This window comes from Centrocercus urophasianus, unplaced genomic scaffold (genome assembly GCF_019232065.1).
Source record: "Centrocercus urophasianus isolate 14NV4802_14NV808 unplaced genomic scaffold, USGS_Curo_1.0 seq_16, whole genome shotgun sequence".
Classification (NCBI taxonomy): Eukaryota; Metazoa; Chordata; class Aves; order Galliformes; family Phasianidae; genus Centrocercus; species Centrocercus urophasianus.
The window spans coordinates 32,671,679-32,691,249 of record NW_024884711.1 but is presented as its reverse complement, the minus strand read 5'-3'; the positions used below and the strand labels follow the sequence as shown (position 1 = coordinate 32,691,249).

The 19,571-nt window shown below is 37.9% G+C and overlaps 1 protein-coding gene across 4 annotated transcripts in view; it reads left to right on the top strand.

Annotated features, from left to right (window-relative positions):
- MPP7 (membrane palmitoylated protein 7) overlaps positions 1–19,571 on the top strand; it is a 143,428-nt gene that overhangs the window by 47,200 nt on the left and 76,657 nt on the right. For all 4 annotated transcript variants that reach the window (XM_042816650.1, XM_042816649.1, XM_042816653.1 and 1 more), the window contains one exon: positions 9,953–10,071. In XM_042816650.1, the coding sequence (XP_042672584.1) occupies positions 9,953–10,071 (119 nt within the window). The remainder of the gene's footprint in view (positions 1–9,952; positions 10,072–19,571) is intronic.

Genomic DNA, 19,571 nt, shown 5'->3' with positions numbered 1-19,571 from the left:
CACACACACACACACACACACACACACACACACACACACACAGAATATATCTTTTTTCAACTTGCTGACAACATACGAGCAATCCTACTCCTCCCTGAAGGCTTACTGTCCCATCAGTGTTGGGTCCAAGTAACGTTAAAGCAAGCGTCTTGACTGGAGGGCTGAGCTCCTGCGTGTGGCTGCATCTGAAGTTTTACCATTTTCTGTGTTCTAAAAATTTACTTGAACTCAGTGTGCGAGGCTGTCTCATAGAGTTTAAAGGCTGAGAAGAAAGACTTGCACTTCTGCCGGTAAAGCAAGTCTGAGGTCTAGCATTCACAAATTTAGGAGATTCAAGGTTGCTATCCTGGCTTCACAGTAGTTGATGTCATCTTCATTGCTGACTTTTGTAGAGCCAAGATGACATCACTGTGCTTTGTGAAGTGTTTTAGTGTGAAAAACATTGTAAAGTTGTTGCAGATTTCTTTCCTCACAACCCTGTGGTAAGCTTGCTCAGCTCACAAATTAAAAAATGCTTTCTCTGTTTGTCCCTTAAAACTAGCACAAGACTGTGCAAAGCAATCTTCGTATTACTGATTCACGTGTTGTCAGTGGGAAAATCACATTTAATGGCCAAGTTTGATCCCCAAGTAAAACTGTGTGATTGCATAAGTATAATGAAAGTCAGAAGCGTTTCTTGAATTTGAATATTTTGAGTTATAGACAGTAAAAATGTGCAAGGCTTACATTAACTCCTTCTTAAGTACATATAAGGAGCTAATGCTGTGCCAGATAGAGATTTTTTCAGTTATAGGCATATAAAACTGAATACACATTAGCTTTTTAAATGGAGAAAAACCACGTTTGTTGCAAACCAAATCACAAATTCACCTGGCTTTAAAATACTCTTGGTTTGAATGTTTTCTGTCTTGTAATAATGCAAAATAAAGCTTGAAAACCTATTTGAAATACAGGATATTTGTGAAGTAGCATATCCTATTGCTCTTTAATAATTATCAGGACTTCTGTCTAGGGCTGCATACCATGGTGTGCCTGTAGTGAACGCCAGTATAAATATTTTGCTAAAACATGATGGTGATATGACAGCTCCATCATCTACATGGGCTGTCTGCCAGCGAAGTGAGAGCTGCAAGCATTGCTAAGTTCAAAGTTGTTTTTCTAATCACCTGAACACTGAAAGATCTATCCTTGCTGTGGCCATTTTGGGATGGATGCTTTCCCTTTATTTACAGCTGGTACACTTTACTAAGATTACAAGTTTCAACATAGTTTTTCCTAAGAATGCTTGATAATGAAAAGGATAAAAAGGCAGAGAGGGGAAAGAAACAGTGATGACAGTGGAGTAGTTGGCGGAGCCAAGAGGGGCCATGAGAAATGCTTGTGGGGCAGAGGGCAAACGAAGCTGAAGTGGCAGAAGATTTCAGCCTTTTCAGCCAGTTGTTTGCCGAAGGAGGGAGCTAGAAATCAGGGACTTGTGTTTTTACAGACCATTTAAAAAATGTAATAAAAAACAGTAGCCAAAGATCTGGATTCGTTGTTATGAGATGAAGAGAAAGAGAATTTAAGAGAATGATGGGGGGAGGATTTCTGGGAGTAGCGGTTCCTTTGGCGGCTGCCAGGCGAAGGCTCGCAGGGTGGTGGAGCCCTGGCCTGAGCTGCCTCGTGCTGCATTGTGAGCAGTGAGAGCAGAGGCTCCGTGTGCCGCTCGGAGCTGTGTCTGCACTGGGATTGCAAGGCTGCTGAAACTCTCACCTCGTAGAAATGCACAGATATGGCTAGATCTGCATGAAAGCTGATACTCTAGCTAAGGCAGGACTTGCACTGAATTAATAAATATAGCTATATTTTATCGTGTTTTCTTGAGAGCTCCCCATCTCCAGCTGCCACAGGCATTAACTGGCTTGTAGGCTAACACTAATGTGAAAGATGTGGAAAACTATGAGGCGTATGGCTAGCTTTAATTGCTCTCAGATTTTTTAAAATATAAATTTCTGGTGTTGGGAAAAGGGTATTTATTTTGATTTCAACATATTTATGGTGAGTGTTGGAAAACTTGTTCAAAGTAGAATGAAATTTCTCTAAACTCTTCTGGTTTGGATTAATGCTTTATGCTAGGCTGATTCAGCAGTATGGAATCAGAAAATGTGTGCAGCTATATTTACTGGTGGGAAACTCTTTAAAACTGTTACAGTTGTTGGATGCAAATTTAACTTCAAATTCAAATGGTCTGTCAGCATGAACATACGCTTCTTTTTTTCTTGGTGCTCAACGTGTAGTTCTGTGGCAAATGTGAAAGTATGGCAGCCTATATTGTTTCTAACCAAAGGCTTAAATATATAGCTACTTTGGTTGGGCTGGAAGCTGTAATTACACAAACGGTTGACAATTCCTGCTTCTGTCAGACATCCTTTGACAGGAGCAGGCAGTGATGTTGTAACACATAAATGTAACTGTGCCGGGATCCAGCTCGGCTAGCAGAGCGTATCGTATGTTTTTACTGTCAGATGAAAGGTTCTGTGGCTTCTCAGCCCAACATCAGGTCAAGTATTGCTTGTTTTAATAAAACTAAAGCTGTTAATCTGAAGGAAATTTAGTACTGCTTTCAGGTACTGAGAAGCTTCCCTGCTAACAGTTGTAAGTTGCCTGTCATGGAACATGAGTTCAGATATGATTTTGCTCTTAAAATAACGTATTTGTTAAACATGAAACCCACAATTCAATCAGGTTAGGAATGTAAAGGGTAAAATACAAAACGTAACCACTGTTAGTTGCCTTTTATAAACTTGCCTTTGATACCACAGAGATGGTATACTTGATTGTTTAAAGCTTTTTGTATTTCTATGTAGTTCTGTAGATTTTTCCATCAAAATTTGTAGGCATGTGCATGTGTACGTGACTGCTGGGATGGTATAACTTGCTTTGAATGCTAAGCATTGAACTCAGTCGTACAATGAGATACAGCACTAAAAAGATACCACTACTTTAAAGCCTGTTTTGGGGCATTGGTGCTGCCATCTCTGTCATGGAGATTATGGGATGTTTCCTTCCACTCTTAAGACATGGTATGAAAGGATTAACTATACAGTAATCAGATGGTGCTTTCAGTATTCGTAGGTACAACTAACCCCAGGTAAACAGTCTCAACTTCTGTTGCTGCAAGTCTTTTTTCAGCCTCTTCATGAGATATCATAGCCTCCTTCTGCAGATGGGAAAGGCCACATTTATTACGCCTTGCAAACTGCAAAGAAAGAGTTAAACATGCCGAGCGTGCCCGGTGATTCTTCTCTGACATCTAGCACTGGAATGAGTTCTTTCCTCAGTGCCTGCCAGATACTTGCTATTGCCTCCTCTAGTGTTGATGAAGATCAAGATATAAATACTTAAGACTCCCCAGGCTGACGTCTGTACAAAGGACCAGTCAGTTAGTCAAGGTTATTCAAGGTGTCACAGTATGCAGGCTTCTTTGGAGCAGCCAAGAGTATCTGAAAACATACACGTCAGATCTTTGTACGAGCCTTCCACAAACTGCTTATTAATTTGTGCTTGATAGGTCACTTTAAATCAGTTACACGTTTGTGTTATTCTTGCAGAAAGCAGACCTTCAGTGAGCTTATGGAAGTAATTTTATGATTTTTCAAAGTATCCCTCTTGATAAAGTGCCTCACGATTATATTTTGAGTTTCAGTTTTGAAACAGATCTCAGGAGCTGTACAAGCAAGAACTTGGTATTACTCTGTATGAGTGCAAGAAGGGATCAACTGTTTAACTCGAATCAGAATGCACCGGTATGTGGTATGCTAAATCTGAAATACACATGTTGAGACAAATCCTAAAAGACCAATAACTGTTTCAAACAACTGCGGATTCTTTAGCTCCCGCAGCCAAGTTCCAAAACTAAAGACTTTTCCATTTTGAAGGGAATAATATTTTTAGAAGTGGTGGGCTTAAATGCTTGCTTGCTTTCAACATTGTCTGTCATAATGTTGTTTTAAGGTGGGTTAACAAATTACTGCAGTTTGGAGGAATAAAAATTGGGTACAATTTTAAAATTAAAATACAGTACTGCCGTCACTGAATATGTGATCCTGTTCTTTGAGGGTATGCATGACAAAGTTCTTGTTTTCATTAGGAAAAAAATAGAACATTGATATTTTAATTAATCCCACCTGCAAGGGTTTGAGCATTTTGCTTCTTTATGAATTAGCAAATAGAACAAGATAGACATTTTTCCACAGACGCTGATGACCTGTATGTTGTGTCTATCTGGCTACTCTATCTTCCCTACCTTTTGAAAATTAGATCAGATTTTTTTTTTTTTTTTTTTTTAAGCAGTAAACTTTTTTTTTTAAGTACAGGATACAGTCATGTTAGTCGCTGGTTCTGTACAGAGCAGATGTTGAAGCCCTGTATCTTCTTGCAGTCTCACTACCCACATACCCGATGGAATTATCGAGCACAGAAAAGCAGGATTTGTTGCTCAGAAGATTGAGCACACAGCAGTCCTTTTACAGTCTGATAGGACAGTGGAGTTTGTCCTAAAGCGTGTGTGCACAGAATATGTTTTTGTTTGAACTTGTGCGTGGATGCTGCTCTCTAAGTTGAGAATGAAGTAACTTTCAATATTCAGCGTTAGTGACTTTGATTTTATTATGCAGCGGCAGTGATGTCAGAACGAGGGTTTCTGTTGCAGGGCTGTTTGCTTTGTGTAAGGAGAGTGTTGTCTGATCCTTTATAGAACTGTAAAATACGGTTCAAATGTGAAAAAATGTCAGCTTGTTATAAATGGCAGCAAATGGTGCTGATTATTTTACCTTTGACAAAGTGGAAAATTTAAAGGTTGGTGTGTCCCGTTTTATTAATACAATAAAATTTTACAGTGTTGTTCTGGGCTTAGATATATGTTCTTTAGTGTTTATTATCCCTCAGTTACAGTAAAAATTTTTGATTGGAAGTCTGGCATCATTGTTCAGAATGCTAAATCAGGAAATTAATTAGCATATGAAAGCAAATGTGCATCCATTTGTCTCCAGCTTTTTCCTTGCACTAACCAAAACAAAGTTGGTGTTTTCCTGTGATACGCAAGAGCGATGGAATGCACAGACCATATTTTTTATCATTTAGCACTACTTTATAGCTTCCACAGACTTGTCCTAATAATGAAGCTATGAAGGATATGACAAGAATGGTGATATTAAATTTCTCTAGACTAACAGTAAATTTTTCCATTCTGATGTCAAGAATGTAGAGCATCTGGATTCCGCAGTGTGAGTGGTTCAGTACGGGAACACTTTCATCAAATGGTTCACCATTTACTCTCCTCCAAGGAACAAGCAGACTCCTGCAGAAAAGAACACCCTGAAAGAAGCAGTTTTCTGGAATTCTGGACAAATTATTTGTCCCATTGTTTCTGATTTAAAAGCTTTCCGTTGTCTCTTAGCATTAAATCTAATCGCATGTGCAAAATTAAGTGAAGCATTTTTAAATCAGAATTCTCAAGATTACATACAGTTACTCAGATCTAGTAAAATTGTGTTAATTAAGGTTAGGAAAAAATGAAGAGACTCTGAAGGCAGGAACTGTCTAAGTCTATTAATAGAACAAAGTGTGAAATCTGTCTATTGCTTTCTGAAGCAGGGACAATGCTGAGGTTTCAAGCACTGGATTTTTCCCTTGAAGTTGTTTCCTTAGTCCAAGCTGGCAGAATTCTACAAACCTTATTTTGCAACCATTTTGTTTTACTGTGTGTATGCAACAAGCCCAAAAACTTCAGAGTAGTTTCCCTATCCGTGACAAGCTCTTGTACATTTTCGTTTTAGGCTGTCTGTATCTATTAGGTTATCTACATGTTTGTATATAGATTGTTTCTGTTAACAGTTATCTAGTCGTTGGTTTTTAAATGCCTGTGTTTCTTTTCATGGAAGAAATAAATTTCATGTGAAAGTGTTGGATATCTGGTATTATTTTATTAAATTTCTTTATTCTTGATTCAGGTAGTTAGGCTTAATAGGCCATCTGAGCACCTGCAAACTTTTCCTTCCTCTCTTCCAAGGGTTTTATGATATTACTGTGTGCAGTGCTTGTCTCCTTTTATTGGTATTGCTGTGCTACAGGGATGCTACTTGATTCACATCTTAGTTCAACTTAGACACTGTCGCTAGTTTATATAACATGAGTATAATATCAGCATACTAGTATCTGAAACTGGGGGTTCCCGTGTTGTTCTGGAAGTGACTCCTATTACCCCACTGGGTTATGGGACCATGTTTAATCTAGAAAGAACCTTAGATCTTTCCTTCTCTGTTTCAGTGATTTGGGAAAGTCCAGGGATGATTATGCTGTGATGTGATTTTTATTTTCAATTTTTTTTCCCCAGGTTGTAGGACAGGCTGGACTGACTTCCCTTTTTATAACTGGTAGTAGTCTTACATCTCCACGTTTAAACTCTTTGTTAATTTTTGGGATGTGTGCTCAGGACGCTTGAGACCTTTGAATAGATGTTCTGCTTTTAAAAATAGAAGTAAATGAGTTTTTCTTGTGTAAGTCATGATGTTTACTTTACTGAATTTTGACACCTGAAGTATTTTGATACTAGAAAATCCCAGTGGACCTTTGATTCATTTTGAATATAAAGCCTGCTTAAATTTAGCCAAACTAGACTAAAAATAATGATAACAAAAAAAGAACCTGAACAGAATAGCAACAGGTTTGGTTTTTTGTTTGTTTGTTTGTTTGTTTTTTTTGTGAGGCTCTTTACAGTGTTGCCAACATAAGGAATTAAAAAAAAAAAAAAAAAAAAGACTTTTTTTTCAGCTTTTCATGATTTCTGTTGTTTTAAACAACTTCTAGAGCCTTTTAAAGAGCTTTTTTTGTGTGTTAGTTTAAATTTTAGGCACCCTTCCAAAAATGTGTGCAAAATGCCTTTTTTAATGGAAGATCAGTGCATGGCATTTGACTCAGAGCTGTGAGGAGAAGGCATTGCACAAAGCCTGATGATAGCACAGCCTGGCCCTGGCAGCATTCAGCTCTCTGCTCCACAGCTACATCTCATCCCATGGCTTTTAATGCAGTTTTAATTTATGTCGCAGTCCATCTCAGCATAGGGCATATCCTGTGAGCATTTTAAAAACTCACTATAGCAACACTTCAATGTTTCCAATTGGCACCAAAAGAATTTTTGAAAAATAAATGTGATTTCAGCAGACTGGCAGTGGTAAAAGCAGTGAACAACTTGCATTGCTTGCAGTGGCCTTTGGCTCTGGTCCACAGAACCACCTGCGGTGCAGCTCGCTAGCTTTGCAGGAGGTTGGTTTGATGTTGGGCTGAAGCACGGTCTCCAATGGTAAATTTTTCTCTTCTCTCAGTCTACATAATGCTTAGTTTCAAGGGGAGTCTATAGAGCAGGAGTATAGTGTTCCCTGTGTGCTGGGTGGCCAGTCTCCCGCTACAGAGAAGAGCTGGATCTTGATTTGTTCCCCTTCTGGGTCAAAGCTATAAACACGGCGCTGCAGAGCTAAAGCAGGGCAGGACTTGAAACACGACCATAGAATTGGATAAAATAAGTTGGCACCCATCTAATTTTCTCCTTTTCCCCAGAAAGTTGCATAAATTGGGTAAGTTGCTGTTGAAGCTAGCATTAGAGCTTCTGAGACATAAAAACATTCATTTCCCTGGAAGGGGCAGTTCAGGGCTGTATGAGCAAATTTAGCCCATGGCAACTCATGGCAATTCATCTGAATGTGGAAACCCCAAGGAATGGAAGCACCCACAGGACTCATCTGTCCTGAATTGTAGGTAGTTCTGTGTGTAAAACCCAGTCTCACTACAGGCACCTTTAGTATTATCTTGTATTCCTACAGTAAGAGTTACCCCATCAAGAGACTTATTTTCACAGGGATTTAATTATATGAGGTTTGAGAAGCTACATTTACAAACGTAGAATAGTTTCATGGTAGATTATAAGTGAAAACTAAGCAGATTTGGTGAACAAGAAAGAAAAAGCTTGTTCTGTTGTACATCTCTTATGTGAAGGGAGTGGCTAAAGTTCATATTTTCTTTCCTCCGAAAGGCATATGTGAATTGTTCTTAAACAGTTATGTCACAGTATAAGCTTGCATTGAGCTTTCTATTCCATTTTTTAACAACCTCCAAGTTATTCTGAGGTAAGTGTATTTGCAGTAACAAAAGTAGTTCTACACAGACATGTAAGGCTGAGTGTAAAGTAATTTTAATTTTCTAAATATATTTCTTAAAAATGAAGTAAATTTAATTGGATAGGTTTTTTTGCAATTTTATTTCTTCTTCCTAGTTATTTCTGCAGCTGAAGTAATAGTCGTGTCATTTTGCAGCTGTTAACTACTGTGACATCCACGCCTAAAAACTGATTTATTTTCATTTTTTTTGCCCAGTGGTGAAATTCTAATAATCCAGAAGGTAAAAGCCAAAAGTCCCATTCAATTTCTGTTCCTTCAGTGTTCAGTCATTGATGGAATCTTGCTTGGCAAGACTTAGTTTTCTTTTTCTGTCCGTGCAAAATTGTAGTGGTTTGAGTTATATCCTCTTCTTACAGTATTTCTGAAGAATAAATAAGAACAGATTTAAATAAAAGCAAGATTCTAAGAAAATGAATGTCAACCACCAAAAACCCTTGGACCACAAAAAGAATGTATCTGGAAGGAACGGTTTTTGTTTCCAGAATGTTTTACTGAAAGGCAGTAAAAAACATGAAAATGCTCAATAATCAGGTCCCGAAGTTGCTGTATGTGATTTTGAAAGGGGAGTGCAGTACCTGGAAAGGTTGTGAAATTGTGTTTACTAATAAATATTTGAAGTCGTAAGCTTTCAGGAGATAAGAGGCATAGTAACAATAGGCAACCTATAACTTAGAATAATGTTCTTTACTAGCAGAATATCTTGTAAATCTGTCCTTGTGACGAACAGCAGCACTTACTCAGACTAAAAATAATAGCAAGACCATGTATCTTGGATCCCAGGAGACTGTTGGTGTTTTTGTAGACAGCAGACAGGAGAAAAAAGGCATTTTGTCCTTTTTACCCCAAGTAATCCCACTGGAAAATTAAACATGTGCTATGAATTGATATCAGCTCATGCCAGGTTACCTCCCTAAAGAAAACTGCTGCAAACACTGTTGCTACATTTCTTGGACAGCGGCTTGATAGCCTGTGTGCATGATGGATATTTTATGCTGCATGCTACTGTGGAACACTGTGCTACTGTCTGCCCCTCAGAGCCTGCTGGTGAGGTGTGCCACAAATAACCGGGAGCAGCAATTGCCTTCACCCTATGGATAATCTCGAATACCTGTGAATTAAAAATATGACTGAAATAGTACTGTGTGGGGTGTATCTGGGAAAGCTGCGTTGTTTTTGTTTTTTAAGGTTTAATAGTGTAACACATAACAGTTCCTTTTGTCTTGCTAAGTGTTCCTACTGAACACGGGATAAAAAAAAATATTAAGCAATATATTAACAAGAAATATTTAGAGAAACCACGAACCCTTTTTTAATGGACCACCCTATCCAGTTTCTGTTCTTTTAAGGAAGTTTTTCCTATTCATGACTCATTTCACTCTTTGGCTAACATCAAGGGAAATGGAATAACGATTAAGCGAAGGAATGTATGTTTTTTTCTCGTTTTGTCCTTTTTTTCTCTTCCCCAAAACCTTTACGAATTTCTCTGTAACCTTGTGTAAATACATATGGATATAGAAGCTCAACAACTGTGACAAGGTAAAAAGTACACTGCTAATACTTTCTTTTTTGTAATTTTTAAAAAATGTTCTTTTTAATTCTACAAGCTAATGTTATGCTGGATACTCCAGACTCCCTATTCAGTTAAAATGACATGCTCCAGGCAGCCAATTACACAGAACTGTTAAGTGAAATTAATGAGATCACCCCTAGATTACACTTTGTGTTTTATTTTCATTTTATAGGTCTGTATGAACTGCTGGCAGCATTGCCAGCCCAGCTGCAGCCACATGTGGACAGCCAGGAAGACCTGACCTTCCTCTGGGATATGTTTGGTGAAAAAAGCCTTCATTCACTGGTGAAGGTAAACCACATTTAAGTCAAATTCTCTTTGAGAAGAGCATATGGAAAAATGTTTTGAGCGCCATCTAGTAAACCAGTGATAAAACTTGCTCAGTGAAAACAAAACAGCCTTGTTTTAACTCTGTTTCTGTAAGAGTGGAAGTTGTTAAATAAGATTCTACCAAAAATACATAGATGATTTCATTTAAGAGTGATGTTTTGGCAGCATAATGCTAATGCAGCAAACATATGTTGTTTGCCCTTGTTTAGAAAAAGAGAGTAAGGAATAGTAGCAGGAAATCTGAGCCTTCTTTATGGTCAACATTCAAGACTTGGAGTTTAGCTTAAATAAATAAATGTTCACAGCAAAAATTAGAAGGAATATATTTTCTGAGGTCAAGTATGGCAACAGTTCAGTAGCCACATTAATTTAAAATAATTTCCTTTAACAAAGTCAACTGAAATTCTAGTAAGCTGTTTCTTTTATTGGCTTGCCTCCATTTAAAATTGTTTTGCACATAAATATGTTGGACTGAAGGACAACCTAAAATAAGTTTGGAAGAATACTTAAGTGAAGTGTCCTGCTACAAAAATGATCAGCAATGAGGGATCAAAGCATGCCATGCAGAGTAACCCCAGTACTACTAGAATTGCTTACAGAAGAAAAATGGGACCAATCAGCTGATTAGAAATGTTCCACTCCTTCAAGATGGTAAATGTGGCTCAGGTCACTAGTACAGAGCTAATTCAAGCTGTAAGGAAATCCTTAGTTCTCAAGTGAGTCAGTAACTGGTGGTAACCCACACCATGAATATATCCAGACTAGAATGTAGTTGAGTAGAATTTGTTGCAGTTGTCAGTCGTTGATCTAGAAGAGGCTTGACACTAAAGCTGTTATTTTGATGTAACCTTTTCCCCTCTGTTTCAGCAATCTTACTCCAGAAAAGATTTGATAAGATTTGATAATGTTGGAACTTGGCCAAGATTTTCAAGTTAGCTGTGAAATTACACATAAAAATAGGCACAAGTACACAAAAGCAACAAACAGCAGAATGATGTTTTTCAGAACTCACTTGTCTCAAGAATTTAATCAAAATTTCTGAAACGTGGTGATTCCCAGGCTTCGTATTGCTTTGATTCAGCTGTCTGTTCAGCTTGCTAAGAAGATCACTGAAAGAGAAACACTGATTATATTCCTAATGTAGGTTGATAGCAGTGTGAATCTAAGTTAAATGTTAGGTCAGGAGCTAAATTAGTTTTCATTCTGGATTGGAATTTAAAGAAGGCTGTCTAGAACACAAGCGTGGATCTGTGAAACATTAATATTTCAACATTTGCTCTTAATTTTGTATTGAGTCAGACTCTTAACCTTTTGAACTTACGGAAGTGGTCCCTTTTGTCTCTCCCTGCAAAAGGAAATAATCATAGCACAACTGTAACTATGACACTCATCTTGAGTATATTCTGTTTGGAAAAGTTGTGCTCTCATACTAGTGGTGAGTCCTAATTGTTTGTTACTGCAGAATGGATTGTTCTTATTAGATGAAAAAGGGCTCTTCAGGCAGTTGGGAAATGTTGGGCTTCAGTGAAAGAACATCTCGTTGCAGTTCATTGCAAGCAGTCATTGAAGTATTCCAACCATCTTTATTATTTATCTTTAGATTTTAGGACCAAGAATGAAATAAATGTGTAGTTCCTAACTTGCGAGCAGTTATGCTGAGGTCCTATTATGTCTCTTCAAATAGATTTATTTCTTGAAGTTGCATCTTTTCTTTATTGTTTACTAGTTACACTTATTCTTTAATACACCATCCCAATTTTATTCAAAAAACAGCTTTTTTAATAATAAGAACTGAGGCTTTTATCAGCATCTAGAATGACTCAATGCATGTCACAGGATGCAGGACCTCGCTTTCTGTTGGCCATGTTATGGAAAAAATACCTGAAGAACTTTCAAAAGGTTATCTAGTTCATATCTGTGTCCCAAGGCTGTATCTGAAACATAGTACGTATTTGACCTTTAACTCATTTTAGAAGGATTATCCAATGTGCTATCAAGTTTCAGAAAAGGCAGTGAGTAGCTTGTCTGGAATGGAACTGTAAGAGCAAAAGAAAAGATCTCATCTGCCATAGTTTTTCCCTGTTACAAGGCTTCAGAAGTGCCAAACCTTTCTGGGTTCTGGTATCTCATTTGAAAGACTGTTTTTCCTAGCTGTAACTTCTTAAAGTCAACTGTTGTTGCAAAGACAAATGTTTTCAATTCGTCAGGCAGAGAATGATGACAGATATTTTGTAATAAAAAAGAAGCACTAGCTTAGAGCCAGAGATGTTGCGATCGTGGTATGTGTGGGTTTTAAACTTCACAAATTGGAAGAAAATTAGCACTGATTTGCTACCAATTATGCACTAGTATTTCTCAATTTAAAATAGACACGCTGCTTAATAAAAATTTCACAGCTGAGCATCATACCTTGCTGTTTAATAATTGCAAATATAAAGAAAAGCTGTTTTTCTAAGTTTTAAAGTGGATAAAATGCTCCAAAATGCTTAAAAAGTATAAAATGAACTTTCTACCTTTTGTACTGATATTGTAAGTTTTATGAGCATTTAATAATCATAGTGTTTTGTGTTTGGTTATATGCTGTGGCACATGGTTTGCTACTCTGGCTGTCTTAATGTTGAAAAGGATAAAAAACAAAACAAAACAACAGACCCAAGCCTTGCATTGGATTTCTCTTCATTCGGTACTTTTGGATAGAAATCTTTTTGTGAGCTTGGATCAGCCTGAGCTGTTCTAAGAAGTCAGAAATGGAAAAGTTGTATTAGATCATCCAGTCCATTACCCTGCAAATACTGGATAGTTCCCTACAATACATTCCTACTGTAGTAAGTAAAACCAGCAAAAACTGATGCAACTGGTCTTGATTTCTTTTTTTTTTTTTTTTTTTTCCTCAGTAAAAGAATCTGTTGATTAGATTTTAGTTTGCAAAGTATAGAGAAGAAGGAACCCACAAGCACTGGTGACTGTTTGGAAGAGAAAGCTGTCTGTAGATAGTGAATGTTCAAAGTTTGTCTCCATTTCACTCAATTTGTTACTTCCTTGTCTTATTACATAACTTTCTTAAGTTCTACAAAAAGTCTTCAGACTTCTCCTTACTTTTAATATGGTGGAGATCCCAGTAACTCTGTAGAGATGTAATGACAAGGATCATGAAGAGATGATCCTTTGAATAATTAAGAGTACTAATTTACTTGAAATCTTACCTAGCACATGAGCACTCTGTTTGTGCTGGATTATTAGAGGAACAAAGGTAAATAAAGGTATGTTTTAACATCTCCTTTAGCTTGTTTTTAGAGGAGTTACAAGAATTTCCATGTGTGCTTACTTGCTGTTAGTGCATAGTGTTAGTGTTATATACTGAGCTCCAAGATGACGCTTCTGCTCGTAATGTAACCTTAAACATTTTTCATTGTATATATGTATATACATATGTATATGTAATGCTCAAACACTGAGTAAGCCTCTCTGTTAGGCTTTTTAACCAATTGTACTTTACCAATTGGCATTGACTGATTCAGAGCGTGCACGGTTCTTTAGCCAATTCTGTACTCTGCCTGTAGAGGTTGTGGATGTCCTGTCTCTGGAGATGTTCAAGGCCAGGCTGGGTGGAGCCCTGAGCAATCTGATCTAGTGCTTGATGTAGATCTAGCAGTCGGCAGCCTTTCCCATGGCAGGTGCATTGGAACTAGATGATCTTTGAGGTCCCTTCCAACCCAAGCCATTCTATGATCTTCAGTGACTAAGAAAACAATGTGGGGTTGCTGTTTCTCTTGACAGGGAAGAGATCATACAACTAAAAAGCAGTATGTAGCACTGGGGAAGAAAATAACTACTGCAAAAAGTAAGGAATACCTGGTGAATCTAGACTGATTTCGTTGTGACATTGTGTATTTTGGTGGCTGGCTCTGCAAAGCCTTAGAATCATAGAGTTGGAAGGAACCTTTAAAAGGTCATGTAGTCTAACTCCCTGCAATGAACAGAAACATCCACAACTAGATCAGGTGCTCGGAGCCCGGTCTAGCCTGGCTGCAAAAGTCACCAGGGACGGGAAATCCACCACATCTCTGAGTAATGTGTTCCAGTGCCTCACCACTCACAGTAAAAGAGTTTTTGCTTATATCCAAACTAAATCTACTCTTTTTAATATAAAACTTTTTGCCCTTGTCTTGTTACCACAGACACTGCTAAAGAGTCTGTTTCTTTCTTGTAGATTCCTCTAGATACAGACAGGCCAGTAGAAGGTCACCTCGCAGCCCCTTCTCTTTTCTAGATTGAACAGCCCTAGCTCTCTAAGCCTGTCCTCATAGGAGAGGTGTTCCTTAATTATTGCTAATTTTCTATTAGTTTCACTTTTATGTGGCTTGGTTTGTAGTTCTGAGAAGTTTAGAATATACTCATGTTTGTAATGTCGATAACTAATATCTAATATTATTGACTATAAAGTGAATATTAATGACTAATATTTTCTAAGTAATCTAATCTTCAAAAATAGAATAGTCAGAACTATATCCTGGTATAAATTATTTGTCATGCATATTCGATCAAATGATTATATAGCCCAAATCTTACAATCGTGGTGGTTCTTGTCGAACTCATGGAGGGACTGTATGGTGCAGCTTCCCCATCTTCACTATTGTCAGACATTCTGCACCTGACCTCCAGGTATGTTCTACATTAATTGTCTGTATTCTCCCCCCATGTGGTGCATCTTCAAGGTGAATCCTCTTGCCTGAGCATGTGCTCCAGCATCCCCACAATTGCATATTCTTCCCAAAGAATATAGAGGAAACAGACCTGCTTATATGAATTGCTCTGCTCAATTGTGTGCCACAAGTGATTTTTCTGGACTCATTGTTTAAACAGTTGATGAGGATGACCCACAGATTAAGGAAATGATATCTGTGTAGGTATCAAAGAATAACAAGTGTGGTGATGGATGAGAAGGATGTATTAGATAGGATGGAGTTGGCTTTCTTCATGGTAGCCCAATGATGTTGATATTGACTGTCTCTGTACTTCAAGCTAGAAGCTGTTATTGAAATATTTTTTAATTGTAGCATATTAGTTATTATCTGATTACATTGTTCTTTGTGTGCATTTTCCATTGAATTTTACTTAATCTTTACACAGTCTTCATTGAAACTGATTCTGAAGCTCACAAAAACTTTTTTTTTCCTGTTAATTGCTTTGTTGTATGGAGGGAGCAGGGTGCGTTTGTGAGAGGCTTTGGTTGCTTGTATCCTTGTACCTGGTAAAGGAATGGTGAGAAGCATTTCTGATTTCAGAGCAGACATAAGCAGGTAGCTCAGGAGGAGCTCAGAGGACCAGCATTATCAAATGACAGCAAATGTGAAAAAAATAAAAGGGAAAGTGGGACTGGAGATTTGAAGGTTACAGCTATGGAACCGTAAATCAAACTCAGTGAGTGGATCATGGATTTAGGACAGTGTTGTAGACCTGAGATGTGTACAGACCACCTTGGAGTTGATGGAATTATTGAAACTGATAGCTTGTTCACTAAATTGTAGCTTGGTATTTAAAGTCCTTACGGTTCTTTACTGCAGGGTTCTCAATCAAATTTATTTTTAAAAAGCTGTACCTCCCAGGTGATGGGAAAAGTCCTGTAAGCTCTTCTGAAGTTCTGAAGTGCTGTTTATTTTGGAGATGGGCAAGAAATGAAGGAGAAGGTGGTGTGAGTAAGCATTTACCACCATCTGGAGGAGGAGGTGGAAGTGTGGAGCTTGGCAGCTGGGACCAATTCATGGCCAATGGAAAATAATTGTTCTTCACGCTCTAGAGAAGGATTGATTCTTAGAGTTACATCTTTAATTCAGAGAAGGCATGCAAAAAAGTTCTGAATAAGGCTCTTACTCATGTCATGCTGGCTATTCAAACACTGGATAGATATGGACAGCTAGGCGGGCTTAAAAACTTCTACAATTTTATGAGAGAGGAGAAGGAATTTACTACAGTTGAACTCTTTAATATCTATGGAGTAGACAATAGAAGGCAGTTCTTTGTCATTCTTTAAAACCAGGTCATTGTTGGTTTGTATGTACAGAATTTCAGTGATCTTCTGATCTAAAGTATTTGTAGGTAATGATCTAATTTGTTTACTAAAATAAAGCTTGATCGTATGCTTCCTACTTACCTAAGGATGAAAGTATAGAGGAAAAAAATATACTGTAGGAAAGCCTGATGGTGTCTGACAGCAGTTTGCATTTGTATTTGGAGTAATTAGCGTTGAAGCACTGAGTCATTTTGCTTCCATCAAAATTACTGCATTCAAAAAAATGTAATGCAAGGTGTTATTCCATATGAAATGCCATGTGAATTTAAAGTGTAACTTTGAAGCCAAAGTGATTTTTGGAGACCTGTTCAATAGCCAGCAGCTGAAATGTGCAAGTAAAGAGATCACTCTTAGCTGGAGGCAGTCAGCTGCCTTTAAACTTAATTTCCATGGGAACAGTGATCAGATTAATCAAAATAAGGTAATTGAAGTTTTATAGAAAATACTACTGGATCTTTACTTTATTCAGACTGATATTGTTGCAGTGGAAAATTCAAGTAAGGTAAGTAGCAGCCAGGCATCGAGCAAATGCTTTGCTGTTGTGATGGGGAATTTCTGGATGGAGCGTGTGTGTATTGACCCCTTTCACTTGCCTGTGTGCTCACTGTGTAAACATGCAGTGCATCAAGTGATAACTGATCAAACAGGACACAAACATCAATGCTTTTGTTTTAAATGCCAGCTAAAACCCCAAACTTTCCATGTGCTATATTAGGACTTTCTCTGATGAAAAACAGTTGTTTTACCTTACGCATTCATACATTCACACATAGCTGTGCTTATTTGTGCCTTCATTAAAGTGAAAGACTGCACCTCCAGCTTAATGAAAAAGCGGTCAAGCTTAGCATTGGACAGTGTAACCTTCTTTCAGAGAAAGTGCACATCAAGTTAGTGCCAAACGGATGTATTAGTGCAGTTATGGTGAAATATGAATCATTTCTGAGATTCAAAAGAAGTATTTATATTTTGCTTGTACTTTGTTTACTGGAAAGCAGATAGTGTTTGTTTTGCCTATTTTATTTTGTACTTCTTGGTCGAAGTGTAACTGAAAGTGCCAACTTCTGCCCCAAGTTTTGATATCTGGTATCACCAGCATCTTGCAGCTTCTACATCAGAGCTGCTAATGTGTTTAATAGTAGAGACTTGAAATTTTCATCTAGATTTTTATAAGGAAGTCTTGTTCTTGTCAACATATCCTCCTTTCAGCTCATGTTGTTAAAAATAATAATAAAAAAATCCAAGATCAGTTTCTAAAGTTGCAATTAAATGGGCTTGTTGACAGTTTAGTCTCATAAAAGCTGTAGAAGTTGGGCTAGATAAGAGATTCTGCAGGTATGGTATACCAAGAAATTTTTGAAATGAAAAATAAAATAGATAAGCTTATTAAATCAGAGGTGTGAAATACTGGTCTATGACTACAACTTGAAACTTGTGAATTAATCAGTGCTTTGGAATGTGAAAAAACTTTGGTTTAGGTTAAACTCCAGACGGAGGCATTTTTTGGATCAGTAGTAATTGATTTAAAGTTTCTGCTGGGAAACCTCCAAAGAGTAGCAGAAATCCAGCCAAAATGCTCTAGACATTAAGAAGTGAGTCCAGATCCTTCTAAGACAAATAGTTTGTAATTTGGTTCTTGCATAGGGGCAAGACTGGTGACAAAACCTGTGCCATGTCCAGATTTTTCTTGACTTACAAAACTTGTACATTATTTCTTTAACAAAGTGATTCATGTTTTGTATATGATGCTGAGGCCAATCAGAGGTCTCATAAGCTGCTCGGTAGTTTGATAAATCCAATGTATTGAATGATAATATCATTTTAAGCTTTTTTTTTTTATTTTTTTTCACCATTCTTTTCTTCTGGACTGGGAGTCATTTTCTGTGGCAGATGAGAAAAATTAATGTTCTGTAGGAGATCACAGAATCACCCGGGTTGGAAGGGACCTCAAGGATCATGTAGTTCCAACCCCCCTGCCTAGCAGGGCCACCAAACACACACATTCAGATCAGGTTGCCCAGGACCCCGTCCAACCTGGCCTTAAACACATCCAAGGACGGGGCATCCACAACCTCCCTGGGCAGCCCGTTCCAGGGCCTAACCACTCTCCTTGTAAAGAACTTCCCCCTAACATCCAACCTAAATCTTCCCTCCTTCAACTTGGATCCATTTCCCCTAGTCCTGCTGTTGTCAGCCCTTTTGAAGAGTTTACTCCCCTTGTGGGTGTAGGTTCCCTTCAGGTATTGATAGGCTGCAATGAGGTCACCCCGCAGCCTTCTCTTCTCCAGGCTGAGATCATGTAAGGGTGTACTTAATGGTTTTTGTTTGTTTGTTTGTTTTTTGTTACTGTTTTGAACAGATAGATTTAACTACCAAGCAAGCTTCTGCAGTGCAAAAATATAATTCATGAGTTGTAAGAAGGATGGGATGTTCCCTTTTGCAGATCCAACCAGCAGTAGGGCTGGATGTTTGTTCTCAGGTGCTCAGCTGGCCAGAGAGGTTCTAGCAGACAGAGCAGTGCCATTACTCACCTAAGTGCCAAATGATCTGATAGAAACAGAAAAGCAGACAGCTTGGTCAGTGTTCCTTCTCTCCAGCCAATCAGGGCTGGAGTTCACCAGCAAAAACCCTCAAAACTTTCCTCTCTAGGTTTATAAGCACACCTGTGTTCACAGATTCCTCAAATGTCACTGCTGGTGCTAAGTCCAACTAAATAGCCGTGGCACTTTACCAAGACACTGGTTCAGTCCTTGAGTCCTCTGAGATGCTGGCTTCCTCTCACTGCCTAGTCCAGCTTAAAGTTTGCTGATGTACATGACACGCACTTACACACATTTATCGTGGAATCACAGCGTGATTTGAGTTACAAGGGTAGAAGAAGACCATCTACTGATCACTACTGCTTTGCATTTAGTATGGATATCATCTTCATAAAGCATTTTGAATCTTACTGTACTTTGCAGATTGGATTTCATGGAAAAGAGCAGCTTTTGTTGAGATTTAGTGATTAAATAGTCTAGCAGTGACATGACAGATACATACAGCTTTAATCAGGATGAAACCATAAATCAGCCTATGATTCTGAATTTCTAAGTTCCAAACATTCTAGGAAAAAAAAGTAACCCACGATTATAATCATGCTACTGTGGCATCTGAAATAATGAGATGGAGATGGAATATTGAAGTTTGGTATATTGTTAATCACAGAATCACTAACTACAGATCATGCCATAGTGAATGCCATGCAACAAAATATGTGTAGTTTTATGACTGTGCTCTTTCAATCTGAAATATCATTTTCTAGCAATTTCTAACTAATAATCTGCCCATATTATATTATATTGTTATTATTGTCTTCTTTCAAAGGGGAAAAAATATTTTTCTTTGTTCCACA